Here is a 17652-nt window from a genome sequence, read left to right as displayed (position 1 = left end):
TTTGAAAGACTGTTAAATCCCACTTTTCTGTATTTATAACTATTTACAGCAGCAGCAACCTAACCATCACAAAACCCACCCACCCGCCTGTCTCATTTGCCCCACCCGATGCCATCCAATACCCCCCATCCCACCCGATAAAGAAAAAAAAAACATCTTGCCTCCCCATTCCATACACAGCCCACATCTTACCCTGTTCTAAAAGAGCATGCCAAGTTTAACAATGAACACATAAAATGTTTCTATACAGAAAAACACCCTTAAAAATGTTTTTTTTGTTTGTTTGTTTGTTTTTTGTTTTACTTCCTCCCACAACAGTGGACTTAAGACTTAAGACAAGATTTCAGTGGCAACAAATAATCATCATCTCACTCCGTTCTGGGAATTTTTTGTAAGTGCTGACAGGAACCAGTTTAGTCATAAGAAAATCCTGTCCAAAGGGGGCTGAATGGGCCATATAATGAACAGTGGGAGGGCAGTTTTCCAGGGTCTCTGAGGCAACTTCTGGCCATGGGGCAGTTTGGAACACAAGGAGGGTAGGGAAGAGGAGAAGGGAAGGGAAGGGAAGTTTTTCCTTTTTAAAATTTTGTTCTTTTTTAAATTTTTTTATTTTTATTTTTAAATTTTGGAGTTAGAGGTGTCGAGGACTGGGGTGGCCATTGTGGTAGAGCTTCTGCTTGATGTGGACCATGTTGCCACTGGAGTCTTCCAGCTGTCTGAGCTGGGCTCGACGACGGAGGTCTCGTAGGTTGCAGAACTGTGGCAGCCATGACCAGGATGGAGTGTCTGAAGGAAGAAGATGACAAACATCAGAGAATTAAGAAGATTGATGTACCAATTACATTCCATGATACAGATTTACAAGATAACTTTATTTTTGTGTCAGAAAATGACTGAAGGATGTGCACCACTTACATTTAAAGCAAATTGGAGTTTTAAAGGCATTGGTGCCATATTTTGATTAATCTTCTAAAAATGAAAGAACTACCTTAATACTCATGCAATAAAATGACTAAAATACCATTTAGGGATACTTGAATTTTTAAATTGACATCCACTTTTTATTCCATTGGTCTAGATTTTACAAGGAAAAATCAGTACTTTCTTTATTCTTTATTCCAGACATATCGGTCCATATCAGCAATTAATAATAATTAATAAAAAAAACAAAACAAAACACACACAAACACATTCATTTACAGACACATAGCCTATACACACACACACACACACACACACACACACACACACACACACACACACACACACACACACACACACACACACACACACACACACACACACACATAATTATAAGAACATCCGTAAAGACAGACATTCATTCCAGTGCTTCCAAAAACAGAAGAAATACCTTGTGTCACTTAATTTTGGCTCAGTTATAACCATTAGAATTAAATTTTTTGTCATTTTTAAAAACAATTTTTTATTCTCTACTCTGTTAGATTTATGTAGTAGCTTTAGTAACAAATCAGAATTTAATGATTGTGAAATTCTGGGACAGATTGCTTTTTAATCTGCTATACCTTTAATGCAAAGCAACCAATGAAAGATGCATTATAGAAATGATTATTAGTTCATCTTCTATGTTCAAATGGGCACAACTTCATACAAATCGTAAAACCTTTATAACATTTTAAATAAAAAAAAAAAAATCTTTATTCATTTCTGTATGTTTCTTTGTTACACTGTAAAAAGAAAAAGAACAAAATAATATGTGTGCATGGTTGTATTATCCTATTAAATCATGGCCCTTTTAATTGAATTCCAGAGGTTTGGATTAAATGCAATATATTTGTGCCCTGACTCAATGACAAACCTGTTGCGACATCTTAAATATAGTCAATATACTTCAAAGATGAGGGCTTATAAAAACAATGCATTGGTAAACGACAAAAGTAGTGTGTTCCCCCTAATTTCTAGCTTTTAATAAGTTACAAACATCTGAGAGAAATGTGATCAATCATGAACTGTCTATGACTGGCAGTAAGTATTCCATTTATACCCAGTTTCATTTCAATTTATCAAATAGTGTCTAATAATTATTAATCATCTTACCACCCTTCAGTTTTCATCTCTCTGTATATACAATATTCCAAACATGCTTTATCTTCATACAAAAGCACCATACTTGTTTCTTTCTAACTATACTCTCATTCATTCATTCATTCATTTTCTGAACCGCTTAATCCAATTCAGGGTCGTGGGGAAGCTGGAGCCTATCCCAGCTGGCTGTGGGCGTCAGGCAGGGTACACCCTGGACAGCTCGCCAGTCCATCGCAGACTATACTCTCATCATATTTCAAATAAAAAAAACATCAAGGCAAGTTTTTAGGAATGTCAAATTTTTCTGTCAGGTGCAACTGAATGTGGAGGAAAATCAATACAAACAACATTTATCACAGTTAATAAAAATGTAACTTTATGACTATAATGCTTATGTACCTTTCACTTTTACTGAAGTAAAACTTTTCATTTGCTTGTCATGGAGTATTTTCTAGTTATTATTTTTTATTGGGATAAAAGATGTTAATGCTTCCGTCACCACTGCTAATTTGTAATTTACTCTTAGTTAATACACTGGTGGCTGACATAAAATTTCAGACACTGTACTGGCTTGCATTGACATGCATTTACTACATTGTGAAGTGTCAGTTTAATTGATTATTGAGATGAAACTGTGACAGGCTGTATCAAGGTTTTGACAAAAAAAAATCTAAAAGCTTTACTGTATGTTTGCACAATTTAATTTTTCTTGTTTTCCTTTTTTCTATGCATTATTCATGCTTTTCTTCTGTATAATGTATAGAAAAATTTGGCGTCTTCAGCAAGAAACTTCTCTAGTTCACATCCCAGCTCAGCACACTATTAATAAGCCAATGCTACGGCCTTGAACATGTGTGCCCTTAGAGATATTGATGAGAAACATCATGGAAACAATAAAGGAGATACTTTGCAGAAAAGGTCTTCAGCTTGTATCAGGCAGAAGAAGCAGATCACACTGGCCTTGAACAACAATGCCATTGTCACTCAGTCTGAATATTTTAAACACACAAGAACAATAATACATGCCAATATTACAGTTAAACAATAATACAACTAAAGTGATGCTGATGAAACATCAGTAGATTTATTAAAGTATGCTTGAAAAATAGTTTAGTTTGACTATAAAAGCAACATTTCCTCTCTTATGCTGTATTGATAGGAGCAAAAAAGTGATGAAATGCAGGCTTATGAAGATCATAGCCAAGTAGCTAGATGGCACACTCGTGGGACTGAGACATACAATGCTGTAAAATCCTTCTTAGTCTGGTTATTCAGTTAGGGGCAGAAAAGACCTATCAACATCCAACAATATAGAGGACAGATTTCTGAACTGTGAATTGTCTTTTACAAAGTGAAAATGACATGTTTCCTAAATGTGTCCAGTAATATGCATTAATGTAGAGCCTGATATGTACTGCTCTTATGTACTGAAAAGTGGATGCTAATAGTATATTTGCTCTTCTATCCTTTGCTGTTTTATTAAGTTATGAAAGAGTTTTATCCAAAATAAGTTCCTTTTTCTTGCTTTCTTGTTTTGATTTTATATTATGGTTTTTGTTTTCTAATGTTTTATAGTCTCTGTAAAGCACTTTGAATCACCCTGTTGTTTAATTGCGCTATATAAATAAACATTATCTTATTTATGCTGCACTTTCCTCTTTTGCAACGAAGTATCACAAAATACAGAAAATAAGTGCGTTATATGTATTCATGTGCCAACACATACCCGAACAGTGAAAATATGACATCTTGCAGTCAAAACCACAATTACATTGTGATAACGGCATTGTAAAAAGAATGTATTTTTTCACAACCATCAAATTATCTAACCCTAACTAATAAATGTTACTGGTCAGAGCTCAAAGAGGGCATGACAACAGTGCGTAAGTTAAAAGTGCCATGCAATACCCCTCTCTCCTTTGTGACTCCTTAAATAATACACTTGAAAATTGCTTTGATGTGGAAACATTTATATGTGGAATGCAATGTGTTTAAACAACTGATGTGACCATTTTGCTTGGAGGACATGTTAGCAACACCACATACTGTACCTGAACTGCCTTACATACCTCTTTATAGCCCAAATCATCCTCTATCAAGTTTTTAACCTTGTTAACGTGTCTCTAAGATGCAAGAACAGCACCTATACAGCACCTCAAGGAGAAGCATCTATCAGTGTTATGGCTGAGGACTTCTGCATACATCAGCAGCGCTTCAGTAGAGTCTCAGAAGGTTCCAACAGTGTACAACACAAAAAATTTAAGAAATTAATCCTGACTATTTGTGGGCTGGAGCCGTACATCTGCTTTTTGTCCTTGGTGATTAAATGATGAGATAAGATGTTAGCCCAAGCTGCAAGGCCTGAGTCTGGCAGCTGCTTAACCCAGCTGAATGACAGTGCTCAACAAGTTAAAGATGCACTTGAGCCTTTAATTTCTTACACTACTGTCTGGTAGAAGTAATTTTTTATGACTGTGAATCTTATTGAAAATTTGCTGAATTTAATCTGACAGAGTAATCCGTACCACACACACACACACACAAAAAACGAAAACAAAAAAAACAACAACAACAAAAAAAAAAACTCTGAACAAAAAGCACAAAATGTGCAATTTTTATGGAGCACACGTTGGGATAATAATCACATCAGTTGTTCCCAACATGGGGTCCCTGACATAAAGTTTTGACTGTACAGAGCCAATTTGATTGTTAAAATTAAGGCCACATGAACAAAGACATTTTGAAAGCTTTGGAAGCTTGAGGAACCTGAAAACACCAACTTTGAAAACCAGACCCTAAAGCGAATAGTGGAGGGTCATCTGAAACACATATCCTAAGTTAAAAAAAACAAATAACCAAAAAAACAAACAAACAACAAAAAACGAATAACTAATCTTTTTAATAGGACAAACTGTGTACACCCAATCAGTTTTCATCTGCTGGTGCTTTCAGTGAGCTCGGTGAACTAGTGGAGCAGCGGTAGTGAGGTAGTTCATGTCTACCCTGGTCATCTGGATTTTGCCTCCATTATTTCATTCATGACATGTGTATGAAAAATTCCACTTTACAGATGATTTATACATGTATATATTTGTTGGTTTGTTTTTAAGCAATGCTATGTGTTAATAGTTACCTTAATCTTAGTTTAATCAAAGGTCAGTAAGTTGAATGATAAATAAAGAACAAAAACAAATAAATAAAAAAGACAATAAGATGCATTAGGGTTTTTTTTTTAGTTCACGGGGAGCTGCATAAAAGTGAGTTACGGGCCCCATGCAGTCCACAGAGAGGAAAGGCTAATGATTTGTCTGTCTTGTCACTCCTGGCTCTATCACAGCTGTAACTTCTAATTCTGGTAAGTAGGGGTTATTTTACAGTAAGGGCAGAGTGACAGAGGAGGGATAAAAGATTGGAACATTGAAACACTGGATGAGGATGCTAAATGGCATCATGTCCATTGGCAATGCCTCTCATTTGTTTTTGGGAAGCGTTTTATGACTGTGTGTGTTCTGGCATTATTTCAGTCAAAATGAAGAGTATTTAAGACTCTTTTTTCTGTCATTGCCCCTCAAGCAACCACTGTGCCATCCTTTACAGAATGCATGGGTTTAGAAAGTCAAAACATAGAGCTGTGAGGTGGATAATGTGAAGAGGGCAATGGCGGAGCATAGATTCATGCTTGTCAGGTTATAAACTGGAGCCAGTGAGGCGAAGTGAGGTCCACAGAGACAAAGAGGGGAAAAGAAGGGGAGAGCCCCAGACACCAAACTCGGAAGCAAATGGCCGTGCTGGAGGATGAGCATGAGGAGAGGGGGGCGGGGGGTGGTGGAGCTGGTAAGAGTGGGGGTGAGGTGTCGGGTGGAGGTGAGGAGGAAGAGAGGGAAAAAAAGGAAGTGACAGAGTGAGAGTGAGTTATTTATAGCTGTGAATGGGTATGCTGTCCACAAGGACTGTTCTGAAGGGTATCCAAAGGAAAAGGGGCAACGAAGGCAGGTTTGTCTCATTTAAATAAAAGGATGGAGATGAGATAGAGTCAGGAGGAATGAAAAAAACGCAAGGCAGGAACTGGAAGGCATAAATGCAATTGTTATGTTATTTTAGAGCAGAAGGAAGCCAGAGGGGTGTTATTGCTGTGAGCCGAGTCATCATTTTCTCCATTTTTGAGATAGTTCTCATGTCCCCCCCCCCCCCCCCAGTGTCTTCCCAGAAGAGACTCTGGCATCAGATATTAACGGCAAATTGGCGATAAGAGAAAAAAATCTTGCTGCAGCAGGAAGCATTGTAAAGGAAATGGCCAGGAGTAGATTTAATAAATGAGGAGGGAGGGGGAGAAGGAGGAGCAAGAGATGGAATTAGAAGAGGGGGTGGGGGGGGGGGAGCAGTAGGAATCAATGTGCATCTCAATGCACTACGGGTATTCGTGTGTGTGCGTGTGTGTGTGTTTCTCACTTGCCATTCCAGCTGCTCTCTTGTTCTATTTATAGCTATAGAGGAGAGAGTGTGTGTGTATATGTGTGTTAGTGGGGGTAGAGTTATGACAGCATCTCCATCCTACTCCCCCCCCCCCCACACACACACACATACACACACTTCTCTGCTCTGTCAGCCTCACCTTCACTCCTCATCTCAGGGAAGCTAAACGAGTCTGACCTAGCACTGACGTCACAGCAACACTCACACACACACACACACACACACACACACACACACACACACACACACACACACACACACACACACACAGAAATGAGGGGCATTCCCTCTGAGTGCAAAAATTTTTAAAAAAAAGACAAATCTTTATGTCCAGTCTATAAATGTTGCTATTGAACATGGATGTTCCCCCCACTGTGGGTGTTTTCCATGTTTACGATGATGCATTTTACAGTTTTAATGCATTGAAGAAAACACCATCGTTTCCTTCCTGCCAAACCTTCCACACCAGCAAACCGCAGATCCTAGATGAAAAAAGTACCATGTTTATCAGAGCACATTAAAAAAAATCCAAATGTTGCATAATATATTTGATCCTTAATCTAAATAGTGGACTTTAAAATGACTCCTATGTAATAACTGTCATATCTTTGGCTTGACGCTTCCCCATACTGCCTGAGGATATTTTCCACGCCGTACTCGTATCCAGGTCACATATCACCTACTTTATTCTTAAAACTGAGGATCCAGGCCACCTCCACATTGCAAGGATGCTCCGATATTGTGAGCAGTAAAGCAGAAATTCAGATCTACTGAACAGCTCTGCTCCAATATTCAGATTCTTTCACTTCGACTAAAGTGTGCCAAAGCAATGCTAAAGGTTTATTAGTGTTTTCCCGATTGATTTTCATCATGGCAGGGTGGGAAGAACCTGAGAAACCACCATGACCGCAGGAAACTAAAACACTGCCATCCAGGATGCTAAAACTTGGCTGATCACTCAGCATCTTCTTAGTGCATAGAAATGAATCTTGTGTGCTGTCAGGGAGTGTCTAATAGCTCCTCAGCCTTTTATTTCCTTGCTCGTGTCTTTACAACGACCACATATGCTGAGTGGCGTTGGTGAACAATACACCACATGTTCTGCCTCATTAAATCTACCCCATCCTTTCCCTTTTTTCTAACACAACATGCATCCTTCATCTGCCAGGAGATGGGAAGAGGAATTATACATATTTCAGAGACGTGAGATAGGATATTACTCTCAACTGGATTTAAACATAATTTCTTTTAGGAATGTAGCATTAACAGGGCATCAGATAGGAAGAATGAAATAACTCAATCTCTATAATTCAGCTTTCTATAATTCTGCTTTGAAACATTGTTCGCTGAGGGTGTCGTCATAAATATTCATCATCGCTCCATAAGTGTGTTCATTCAAAATAAATAAAAGAGCTTGGCCAGACTTCTGCACCAGTCAACACATTTCATGCTTTATCATCTTCAGTATGAACATAACAATGTGAAAATCCCACAGATCTCCATAATATGTTAATGCAGAGATGTTCCCACTGGCTTTATCTAATTATTTATTTATTTATTCATCCAGTCATTCATACCCCAACAATGCTAACCACTAAAAGAGTTCAATCAGTGTACCTTTCTCTGCCAAACTAGCCAGATGGAAGCACTAACATTCAGACAACCTCACTGTCCTCTTAGTTTTATTTGCTAGCATGACACCTACAGCCATTGCTTACACTGTTGGCACCCTTTAATTGCATGTTCAGATGTTTGAAAATGTTTCCCTTGCACCACCTATCTGCTGATGGTTGTTGCTGCTCTTTCACAGCTGGGAACTGAAGATCCCTCACAACGCAGGAGTCCAATTAGCGGATTTACATTCTCCTCTAAGGTTCAACAACGTGTTTTTCCCATCTAAACACTTTGCTGTAATAGTGCCGGTCTAAAAATGCATTTTGATCTCAGGAGCTTTCCCAGGGAGTAGAAATCTTTGGATAGTCTTTGCAAGGTCACAACAGATTAAACAAAGTTCAGAAAGATTTCTCCTCCCTTTTTCTTACACTTGTAAAAAAGCCTTAGCTAGGAAGCATATGAGATCTATACTTTCAAGGTGTGTTTATACGACTGAATGTTTCTGATTGCTTAAGTGGTTCCCACATGATATTTCTATGTTTCTGTCTCACATTCAACCTCCACTAAAATCTGTTTAATCTAAGGTGGGTGTCAAGAGACATTCCGTCTGCCTGTACATAAATAAAAATTAAAACTTGGCCATTCAGCGAGCTCACAGTGTGAAAGACCTAAAGAAGTAAGAAAGAGGGAGATAATAGCGTTGATCATAATACATAGAAGTGAAACTGGGAAATAAAATGCTATTTTACACATCGCATAACATTCCTGCAGCAGTACAAGTGCAAACATTAGCACTTCATCTTAACCATGTACAAGAATTGTAGCGTGTTTAAGAGATTATATGGTTTTCTTGAACATATGTGCTACACTTGGTTGCTCATAAACAGAGGCATTCCTTTTCCCAGAATCTTTACTTGTATTTCTTCTGTCCATAGAACATTATTGTGAGGCTATAGTGGTATAGTGGTATGGCTGAGGGCTGAAACCACTACACCAGTACGCACCATATCAGTTTAAAGATCTAGACATTCTTTCCCCTACAATTTGCACAAACTTTTGCTCCTGTGCTTTTTCACAAAACCACATCCTGAGTGCAGCTCAACAGATTTATGACTGTCAGACTTCTTAAAAACATCACAAGCTGTTCATGAACAGAGATTTTGGGATGGATGACAACTGCCCTGTTGTCTTTCTCAATAATAGCATTAGTGATGCTCTCTGACAGCTCTTTAGTCTTCAGGATACATCCATTCCTTTTATATTTAAACCACTTTTTATAGGTTAATTCTTGCCATGTCAACATTCAAATTGAGCGCAGGTGAGTTTTATTAGTCTCTTATGGTGTTTATGAACTGATTTAATGAATTAGAGATATCCCATTAACTATGTCAACTTTCTGCAAGCCTTTGTTGCTTCTTAACTTTGACATATTTTGATTGTTGGCAATTTTTCTAGATACCCTTTTTATTCAGGGTTGCTAAACATTTCCACTGCTAATTTACATCACTGGCTGATGTATTTCTTCACTAAAATAACAACAACAGGAATACACAACACATGATAATAGGTGTGTAAGACTAATTTCAGACGGCTTGTCTTGGCAGCACTCGTGGAAGAGGTACTGGCACTTGATGAATTAACCAATTGACTGATATTGATTCAACATCATACCGGCCACCTTGTATGTTGCCTGCTGTCCCTTTTAAAAAGGTTTCCTGACCTTGTTAGCAGCTGATAAGCATCCCGACCAAATGGACGGCAGCCTTTCTTTATAATTCATGGAGTCTGGTGAGGTGGAGTAAATCAGCAGCGCTCCACCCACCTTCAACCTGAGGAGAGGTCTATAGGAAGAATAACTAGAACCTGATGTATTAACAAGCAGAGCAGAAATATTTATTTTTATTTACTCTGTTAATACTGAAAAAGATGCTGGATTTTGATTTCAGATTTCTGGTATTGAGGGTGTCGCTTCAATGTCCCACTGCAAAAGACTTAACACGCTTGTAGAACAGCATGATTGTGTTGTGTTGTAAGCAAAAAGGTTATAATTATTTTATATCTGAAAAGAAAAGAAGACACTTTGATGTAAATGCGCTTGTGCATTTTTTTAGTTTTTTTTTTTTACACATGCCATCTTAGAAATGAATCACAACACAACTGTTTTAACATTTGTTTTCATTGAAGTTCTGTCAAAATGATAGAAATGATCATAACTGTGGCGACTGAGGAATATGACAACTACTAGGCTTGTTCGTGTAAGATTTTGTACCACTGCTGTTCATCCCTGAATATGATGATGGTTACATTACAACTCATCCCATAGAAGACTTATATGTCCCATTATTTCTGGACATAAAGTAGCACATGATCGTGGAAAACAGCTAGTGTGGCTCCACCCAATTATTGCCATAAAGCTTTGCTATAATAAAACATATTACGTCTTTTTATTTCATTCTAATACTTTCTTACAATCATTTATATGTGTTTCACTTGTTTCAAATTTTCTTAATGCCTTGATGTTGTAAATTTATGACAAACCACTTGTGGTCTTTTTTAAAATGTATTTTATTTTCTTAACTTTATTCATTAATCACTTAAATAATTCACTCTATTGATGTATGTATGTATTTTTTGTTTATATATTATTTACTGTTATCAGTTTTTTGTAATTAATTTCGTTAATATATAATTGTAGTTTATTCTATTCCAGTCTTTTTCTTTTTACTTCTTGCCCCTCAGTTTTATTTGATATATTTTTACGATACATTTATTTATTTTGCTTTTATATAATTGTAAATAAGACATTAATGGGGGAAACAACCTATGTAAAATTAAATAAAACAAAATTTCACGCCCACTGTCATGTGAAAGTTAAGACATCAAGACAAGCAGTGGCAGAAATGGAGAAAAATAATGAATTAATCTTCCTTTACCTGTTCCCTACACTGACACAGCTTTATTCTCATTCATGTTTTTCATCAGCTCACTGAAGTCCTGCTTCTACAATACATCTTCCGAGATGACAACATCTTCTTTTTGTGTCTTGTTAGTGTTTATTTGGTTGAAAACATTAATCAGGAAGAAGGATGCAACTAGATCACAGGCCTGTGTGACACTGTTTTTATGTAACATAACAGAAAAGATTCATTCCACATGATGTTTAAGAGTGATTGTACTTTTCTACTTCACTTCCTCCCACTCACTTTACGTTACCTTTCTCTGGCACTCTCACCCACCAAGTTCACAAATGTAAGTATTACATGCTTTCTGGTAAGACATGACCTCTTTTCAATATTTCAAGCAAATTCTCAGATCTACAGGATAATAAAATGTATTAAAAATATTGGTTTAATTTTCTTTTAGTGTTTAGCTTCTTTCCAAAAGTAAAGGCACAAAACGCCTCCCTAATATCAATTCATTCTGACTGTAGTGTAGACAAGTCAAAGTAAGCCCTATTTTAGATGATTCCTGATAACTGTCACTTACCCTAACCCTCACATCTCTGTCATCATACACTTCCATCTAAAAGAATAAAAAATAATATTTTTTAAAAAATGGTGTAAAGTGGCTCTTCAGCTAACGTTATACCTGTTGGTTTGATTGTTGTGATGCTTCTGCTATCGTTGCAGGATACAAATCAACAACACTCTACGGAAACTTCAAAAACCTGTTTTTGGATTAATAACTCCCCAAAAGTAGTGAAAATATTAACTAAATCCCAGACTCTTTCCACAGCCAACATACCAGTCTCATTCGCATGACTGGCTAACTCCATGTGAACCTGATTACTGCTACAGATTCTTTCTCAGAGCAAACTGACTCATTTCCAAGACGTTATCATCACCGTGGGACACAGTGTGGGCACCTCTCACGCATCATACCTTTAATATTCTTTGTAGGATTCATTTTCAAAGATCCCAATATCTTCAGAATTATCCTACATTTTTATTCATTGTTATATTCACAAAACCCCCAAGTCATTAAATGATCTGTTTAGCCCCTTTTCACCCTGCAAGGTGGTTTGTTAGTCTTCCCTGTTCATTCATTCATTCATTTTCCCAACTGCTTAATCCAATTCAGGGTCGCGGGGAAGCTGGAGCCTATCCCAGCTGTCTATGGGCGAAAGGCAGGGTACACCCTGGACAGCTCACCAGTCCATCGCAGCTTCTCTGTTCAGTTTATTTATAATTGAAGGCTGCATATCATAGTTATTTTTGTTCCCATTCTATTTTACTTTTCTGCATTGGTTTTTGTTTTGGTGCAAGATCATCCTGAATGGGATTACCTGAGACTTAAATTGTCATTTACATCAAGCAAAGGTATTACATTTGACCGAGCTTGAAATACTAAATGTCTAATATTTAATTAAAACTAAGCAGAAATGTGATTCAAACAAAACCTGCTGAGGAGCTTTATTTTAGTTGGCATCAACTCTCACAAGGGCATAAGCTTTTTCTGTTCTGTTCATTGCTAACTCAACATTTTGGCTCATGGGCCTATACTAAATGACCTACCAAGGCACAGCAATATAGTTCAGCGATTATACTAATATATGCCATTTAATCTAATGTAAAAATGGCGCATGGGGGTTCATTTCTGTGGGGAATTCAGTGTTAGTCAGCAATTTAAGACATAGTAGAGATATTAATCATCATCTTTTCACTTTTAAATAAGCGGTAATGTTTGATAAGTTTTTAAAGTTTATATCAAAGCAGTGCGATTTTCTTTCCCCCTTTGGTCACCTTCGTCCTGAAAGCGAATAAAAGAAATCATTTCAGACATCCTTGAGCTCTATACATTTGGCTTTTCCTCAACTGGTGCTTGTGATATGCCTGTGTCTGAATCATCACACAGCTGGAAGACTTCCAAGAGGTCACAGTAAACTGATAAAAAAATTGGTGAGAAGAGCCAAAAATGGGCCAAGCAATGGGGGGGGGGTCATTTTCCAGAGCTCCACCAACTGCTGTGATAACTTGGCAAGCACTAAAAGATGCAGAGACACAGTGGATGACTGTATTCATTCTCTTGCATTCAAGCTAGTTAGTAGCTTTGCTTTTTATATCAGTACTTTATTTATAATATTTGGTTTGGTTTTCAGTCATTTAGCAGAGTCGTCACACCTTACAGCTACCATGAATCAAAGAAGATTTCCATGCTTTTTAGAGATTGCAGCCAAGTTCGTGTGAATCTGTTGCAGTTAAAAGGCAAACAGCTTACCGTAGTACCGGCTTGCCCTCCAGGCCCTGACAGCACAGTGTAGGACTCCGTCCAGCCACAGCAGCAGCCAGCTGATGCAGAAGCCCAGCAGCAGGCCGAGCATCAAGTCCATCTCTTGCTTAGTCACACTGTCACTCACAAAGTAGTTCTCTGAGGAATCCACCAAGGAATGGTCCCCATCATACGGGATTACGTAGTGGACATGATGCCTAGGGTGAGGACAGACAAGGAAGGATGATGGAAGGAGCAGACATACTGTATGTACTGGATGTATTTTTCACATACTCCTTCTAACTCAGAACATCCTCAGGAGATTTCTAAATTTTAATAAGATTGCACTAATCCGCACTTTGCAGGAAACCCCTGAAGCCTTCTTAAGGACTCATGGGTGTCCACAGCCTGCACTTTAGGCAGAAAGTTTTATGGTTGACTTGTAATTTTAGATTTGCAGAAGCATCTGATGGCATGAAAAGAGAAAAACATTTTATTTTATTTTTACTTTTTCAGTTATTTTTCAGGTTCTTTACATAGTTCCCTTGTAACCTGTCTTGCAAATTGATACTTGATGAAATTATAAAATAATTACCTCAGTGTATGCCATGAGCAAGTTAGTTAACTTAATCACAAACATTTATTATGTGAACATTTTCTTCCCTTTTGATGTTATTTTTAACCTTAACAAATGATCTGGAAACCAATTAGATTTCTGGAAACTATCTATTTATTTTCTCCAAAAAAAATTACAGTTATGATTACTGCGAAACTTGTGTTCAGATCTTAGAGCTCTCACAGATGAGTGAATAATGTCACTTCGCTGTTTTACACCTACCAGACCTCATGCATCATAGTCCACAATGTTGCGGCATCTGTTGTCCAGCAATCACCAAGATATGCACACATTCCCTCATCATGCTCTGCTGCGGTAAAATGCACACTTTCACTTGATATGAAAACCTTTTATTTATTTATTTATTTATTTTTTGTACTAACTGTCCGAGGAAGAGATGAGGGCTTTGTGTCAATTAAATAACATGCATGCAATTAATGACAGTTTTCTGACAAATACTTACAGGAGCACAGTAGGAGCTGAAATGTCTGAATTCAGGGAGTACAGGTTAGAAACTAAAATAGCAGGTTTGGACTGAAGGAGGAATTTTAAGATAGTCTGCTGCAGCAAAGTTGAATAATATCTCTGAGTTTGATGAATTTGGAGGAGGAAGTCTGAATCATTACTAAAGCAGGAGACAATGATGTCCCAGTTTTTCTCAGCTCTACAGGAACAACAAGTTCAATTATTATTTAGTCTTTTGTTTGTTTGTACATTATACATGTTAACAAGCTGTTTTAACTGAATTAAATAAAGAAGAGTATACCCTTATAAATACTGTAAACTAATTAATTACATCAACATATTTTTTGGTCAATGAAACACACAAAACCTGCTGGAAAATGTTGCTGTTAATATCTACCCTATATGCTCACCTTTTTGTGGCTATAGTCACTGGACATTAGGTGGAATTAGTTTCCTGTTTGTTTGGCATTTATGGAAATGATTTCCACGCCCAGAATATCTATATCATATAAAGAAAAGCTTCACAAGTCGTCTGACTGACAGATCTTTTGGAGAAGTTGAGCAGAAACACTAAAGTATAGGAGAAAATTAACGACAACATAAAAAGTTTTTACAGATAAGTAAGTATCTCACTCGAGAAATATGGCCCTATATGGAGGATCAGGTCTCCATTGTTAGACCCCTCTGGCCTTGGGCAAAGCAGTCACTCAGGTCCATTAATGCCAAAACGTTGTCTTAAAGAGCCAGGCCAAAGTTTTTGTGACAAAAAAAAGGGTTATTGCACAAATGCTTGGAAACAAAATAACAGATTATTTGATGCTCTATTGATGCATTTAAACTTTCTGAAGTAAGCTGCGCTCCGCAAATTCTTGTGCAGATTGATTTCTGGTGTGTAGATTTCTATCATTCAACAAGAATATTAGGTAGGAAAAACTTAAGTAACATTCATTTAGATCCATTCTCTGCTTGAAGGAATTTTCACAGCTACAGAGCTGAATACTGTAGGTCAGGCTTCAATCTCTTCAAGAGGATTCTGTTGCATCCGATGGCCTCCAAATCAAAGCGGCAGACACTGCCAAATAAAAGGACAGTGGCTGTGTCCTCAGTGCCTGAAAAGGTGAGCACTATAGGCGTCCCAACACCTTCGTGCTTCATGGATGGAAAGACAGGCAGGCAAAACCCAAGCTTCCCTCACTCCATCCACATATCCCATGTCTCTGCTGTTTATGCGAATACAGATGACTGACTCTCGCAAGCATTTCCAGGTCACTGAAAGACACTTTGTGGTTCCGGTAACCTGAGCGCTAACAGGAGGAGCAGAGGTTTGACTGTAAATGTCATCCAGTAACATGGAAAGGCATTTCATTTGTGCATTGGTGTTAAAGAAAGGGGAGCCAAATTAATAAAAGCTTTTCTTCCTATTAGTTTGGGATTTTCCAATCGCAGCAAGATGGGCACAAGATTATAAATCTAAAGTAAGACTATTGGTCATGCTTCAAACTCATATCTTTTGATTAGCATGCTATCTGGGTATGAGGCCTTTCCCAAACTTTGACTTGGATCATCCCTCTCCAACAAGTATAATCTGATGTGATTGGTGATGACCCACATCTGGAATTTATAGGTTAGGGGAAAACTAGAACTAGACTCTTAATGCTGCGAATGAATTCTAACCCATCAGCCCCTTCGCTGCAGTATGCACACTATGGTGCTGTTTAGTCTTAATGTGAATCTGTTCAGCTTGCATCAACATGAACTGGTTGCCTGCAGGACATGGGTCATGCCGGATCTAAAATTTGAGGACAATATCAGTATAAAGTGTGCATTCACATAAAGGATTCTCACTTTAAAAATTGCTTCACTGCTGTTGCTATATCCACTACGGCACAATAAAGACTTCAGTCCAAATAAAAAAGAAAGAAAAAAAACAACAACAACACAGAGGCCTACTTCTTCCTATGCACCCCTACAGTCCTGTTTGCTAATTAATATGCTTAATGCTGAAGAAATTGCATGATACTTCTAATTAAATCCAAATTCATATATAAATAATGAGTGTCTTGCTGTTGTTTCCACATTTCAAACACACTCTCACTGGGAGAGCCAACAGCAGGTAGGCTGATGAGCAGCCAATGCCTTGAGCCCCTTCTTAAGCTATAACCCCTTCACTTCAGCCCTCATTTGCTCATAATTGGCCCAGCTGCTTTTATATTCTCTCCGACATCGTGCATAGGCCTGTGTGAGCCGCACAGCGCACTTGATGCTCAGATTGTTTTTGAACGGCCTTACATTGCCCATAGTTCATTACCTATTTATGGCTCCGACACACACACACACACACACACACACACCTTCGTATTTGCAGCAAAACACAGCCCGGTGCATGAATAGGGCTAAAGCACCCGACGATTAAACGAGACGATCGGACTATCTGTCAGAGCGAATAGGAACAACCTCTATGGAAACATCAGTTGCTATGTGAGAGCGCAGACAGGATGAGATCAGGTTGGCTTTTGCGGAGCTTCACTGCCTGAATTCTTCCAAGGCCTCTTTAGCAATTAAGAATGGACGGGGGGTAGAGAGATGCAATCACAGAAAAAAAAGGAGGGGAAAGCACACACCGCCGTGTTTACCTCAGACATGGTAGAGGATGATGGCATTTACCTTCCACAGTTGCAGTGACAGACGCGGTCCTCCCCTCGTAGATGCGGTAAGATGTAGTTGTGAAAGCGATCCAGTAGTGCGTTCATGTCCATTAAACAGGCTATCGCCTGCAAAGAACCACACCATTCAGCTGGGACATGTCAAGCAAAATGCCTGGCTATTACTGCACACAATAAAAAAAAAAAGAAATTTAATAAGGCTTCTCTTTATAAATAAGAACAATGAAATCATAAAAGGCAGACAATTGCCTCTACATATCCTCCCGACTCCATGAGGAGACTCTTTCCTGCAAACGGACTCAGATTATTTATTTATGACAGCAGGTAATTATAGGTAGGCTAACCTACTTCCACATGTCATTGATAGGCCTGTAGTGTCTTGAAGCAAGTGATAACATTTACAAGACATTTTCTTTTTTTAAGATTTCACATAGCTCCAGTGAGGAGATCGGAAATTCACACTGTAGCTGAGGGGAGATGAGAATGTCTTACCATTACAACTGAAGCACCAAGAATCATAAAAATCATGGTGGTTGTGATCATATGCAT

The 17652-nt window shown here is 38.0% G+C and overlaps 1 protein-coding gene across 1 annotated transcript; it reads right to left on the bottom strand.

Annotated features, from left to right (window-relative positions):
- Positions 1-631: 631 nt before the first annotated feature.
- Positions 632-17652, bottom strand: tmem240a (transmembrane protein 240a; the record flags this gene model as incomplete). Its single annotated transcript, XM_079239212.1, has 4 exons — positions 632-786; positions 13369-13577; positions 17105-17211; positions 17596-17652. 4 exons carry the CDS (start codon positions 17650-17652, stop codon positions 632-634), a joined length of 528 nt encoding a protein of 175 aa, XP_079095338.1.

The sequence above is a fragment of the Telmatherina bonti genome (assembly GCF_933228915.1).
Source record: "Telmatherina bonti genome assembly, chromosome: 4".
NCBI classification, from domain to species: domain Eukaryota; kingdom Metazoa; phylum Chordata; class Actinopteri; order Atheriniformes; family Telmatherinidae; genus Telmatherina; species Telmatherina bonti.
The sequence above is the reverse complement of the archived record's forward strand: the minus strand, read 5'-3'. Positions and strand labels throughout refer to the sequence as shown.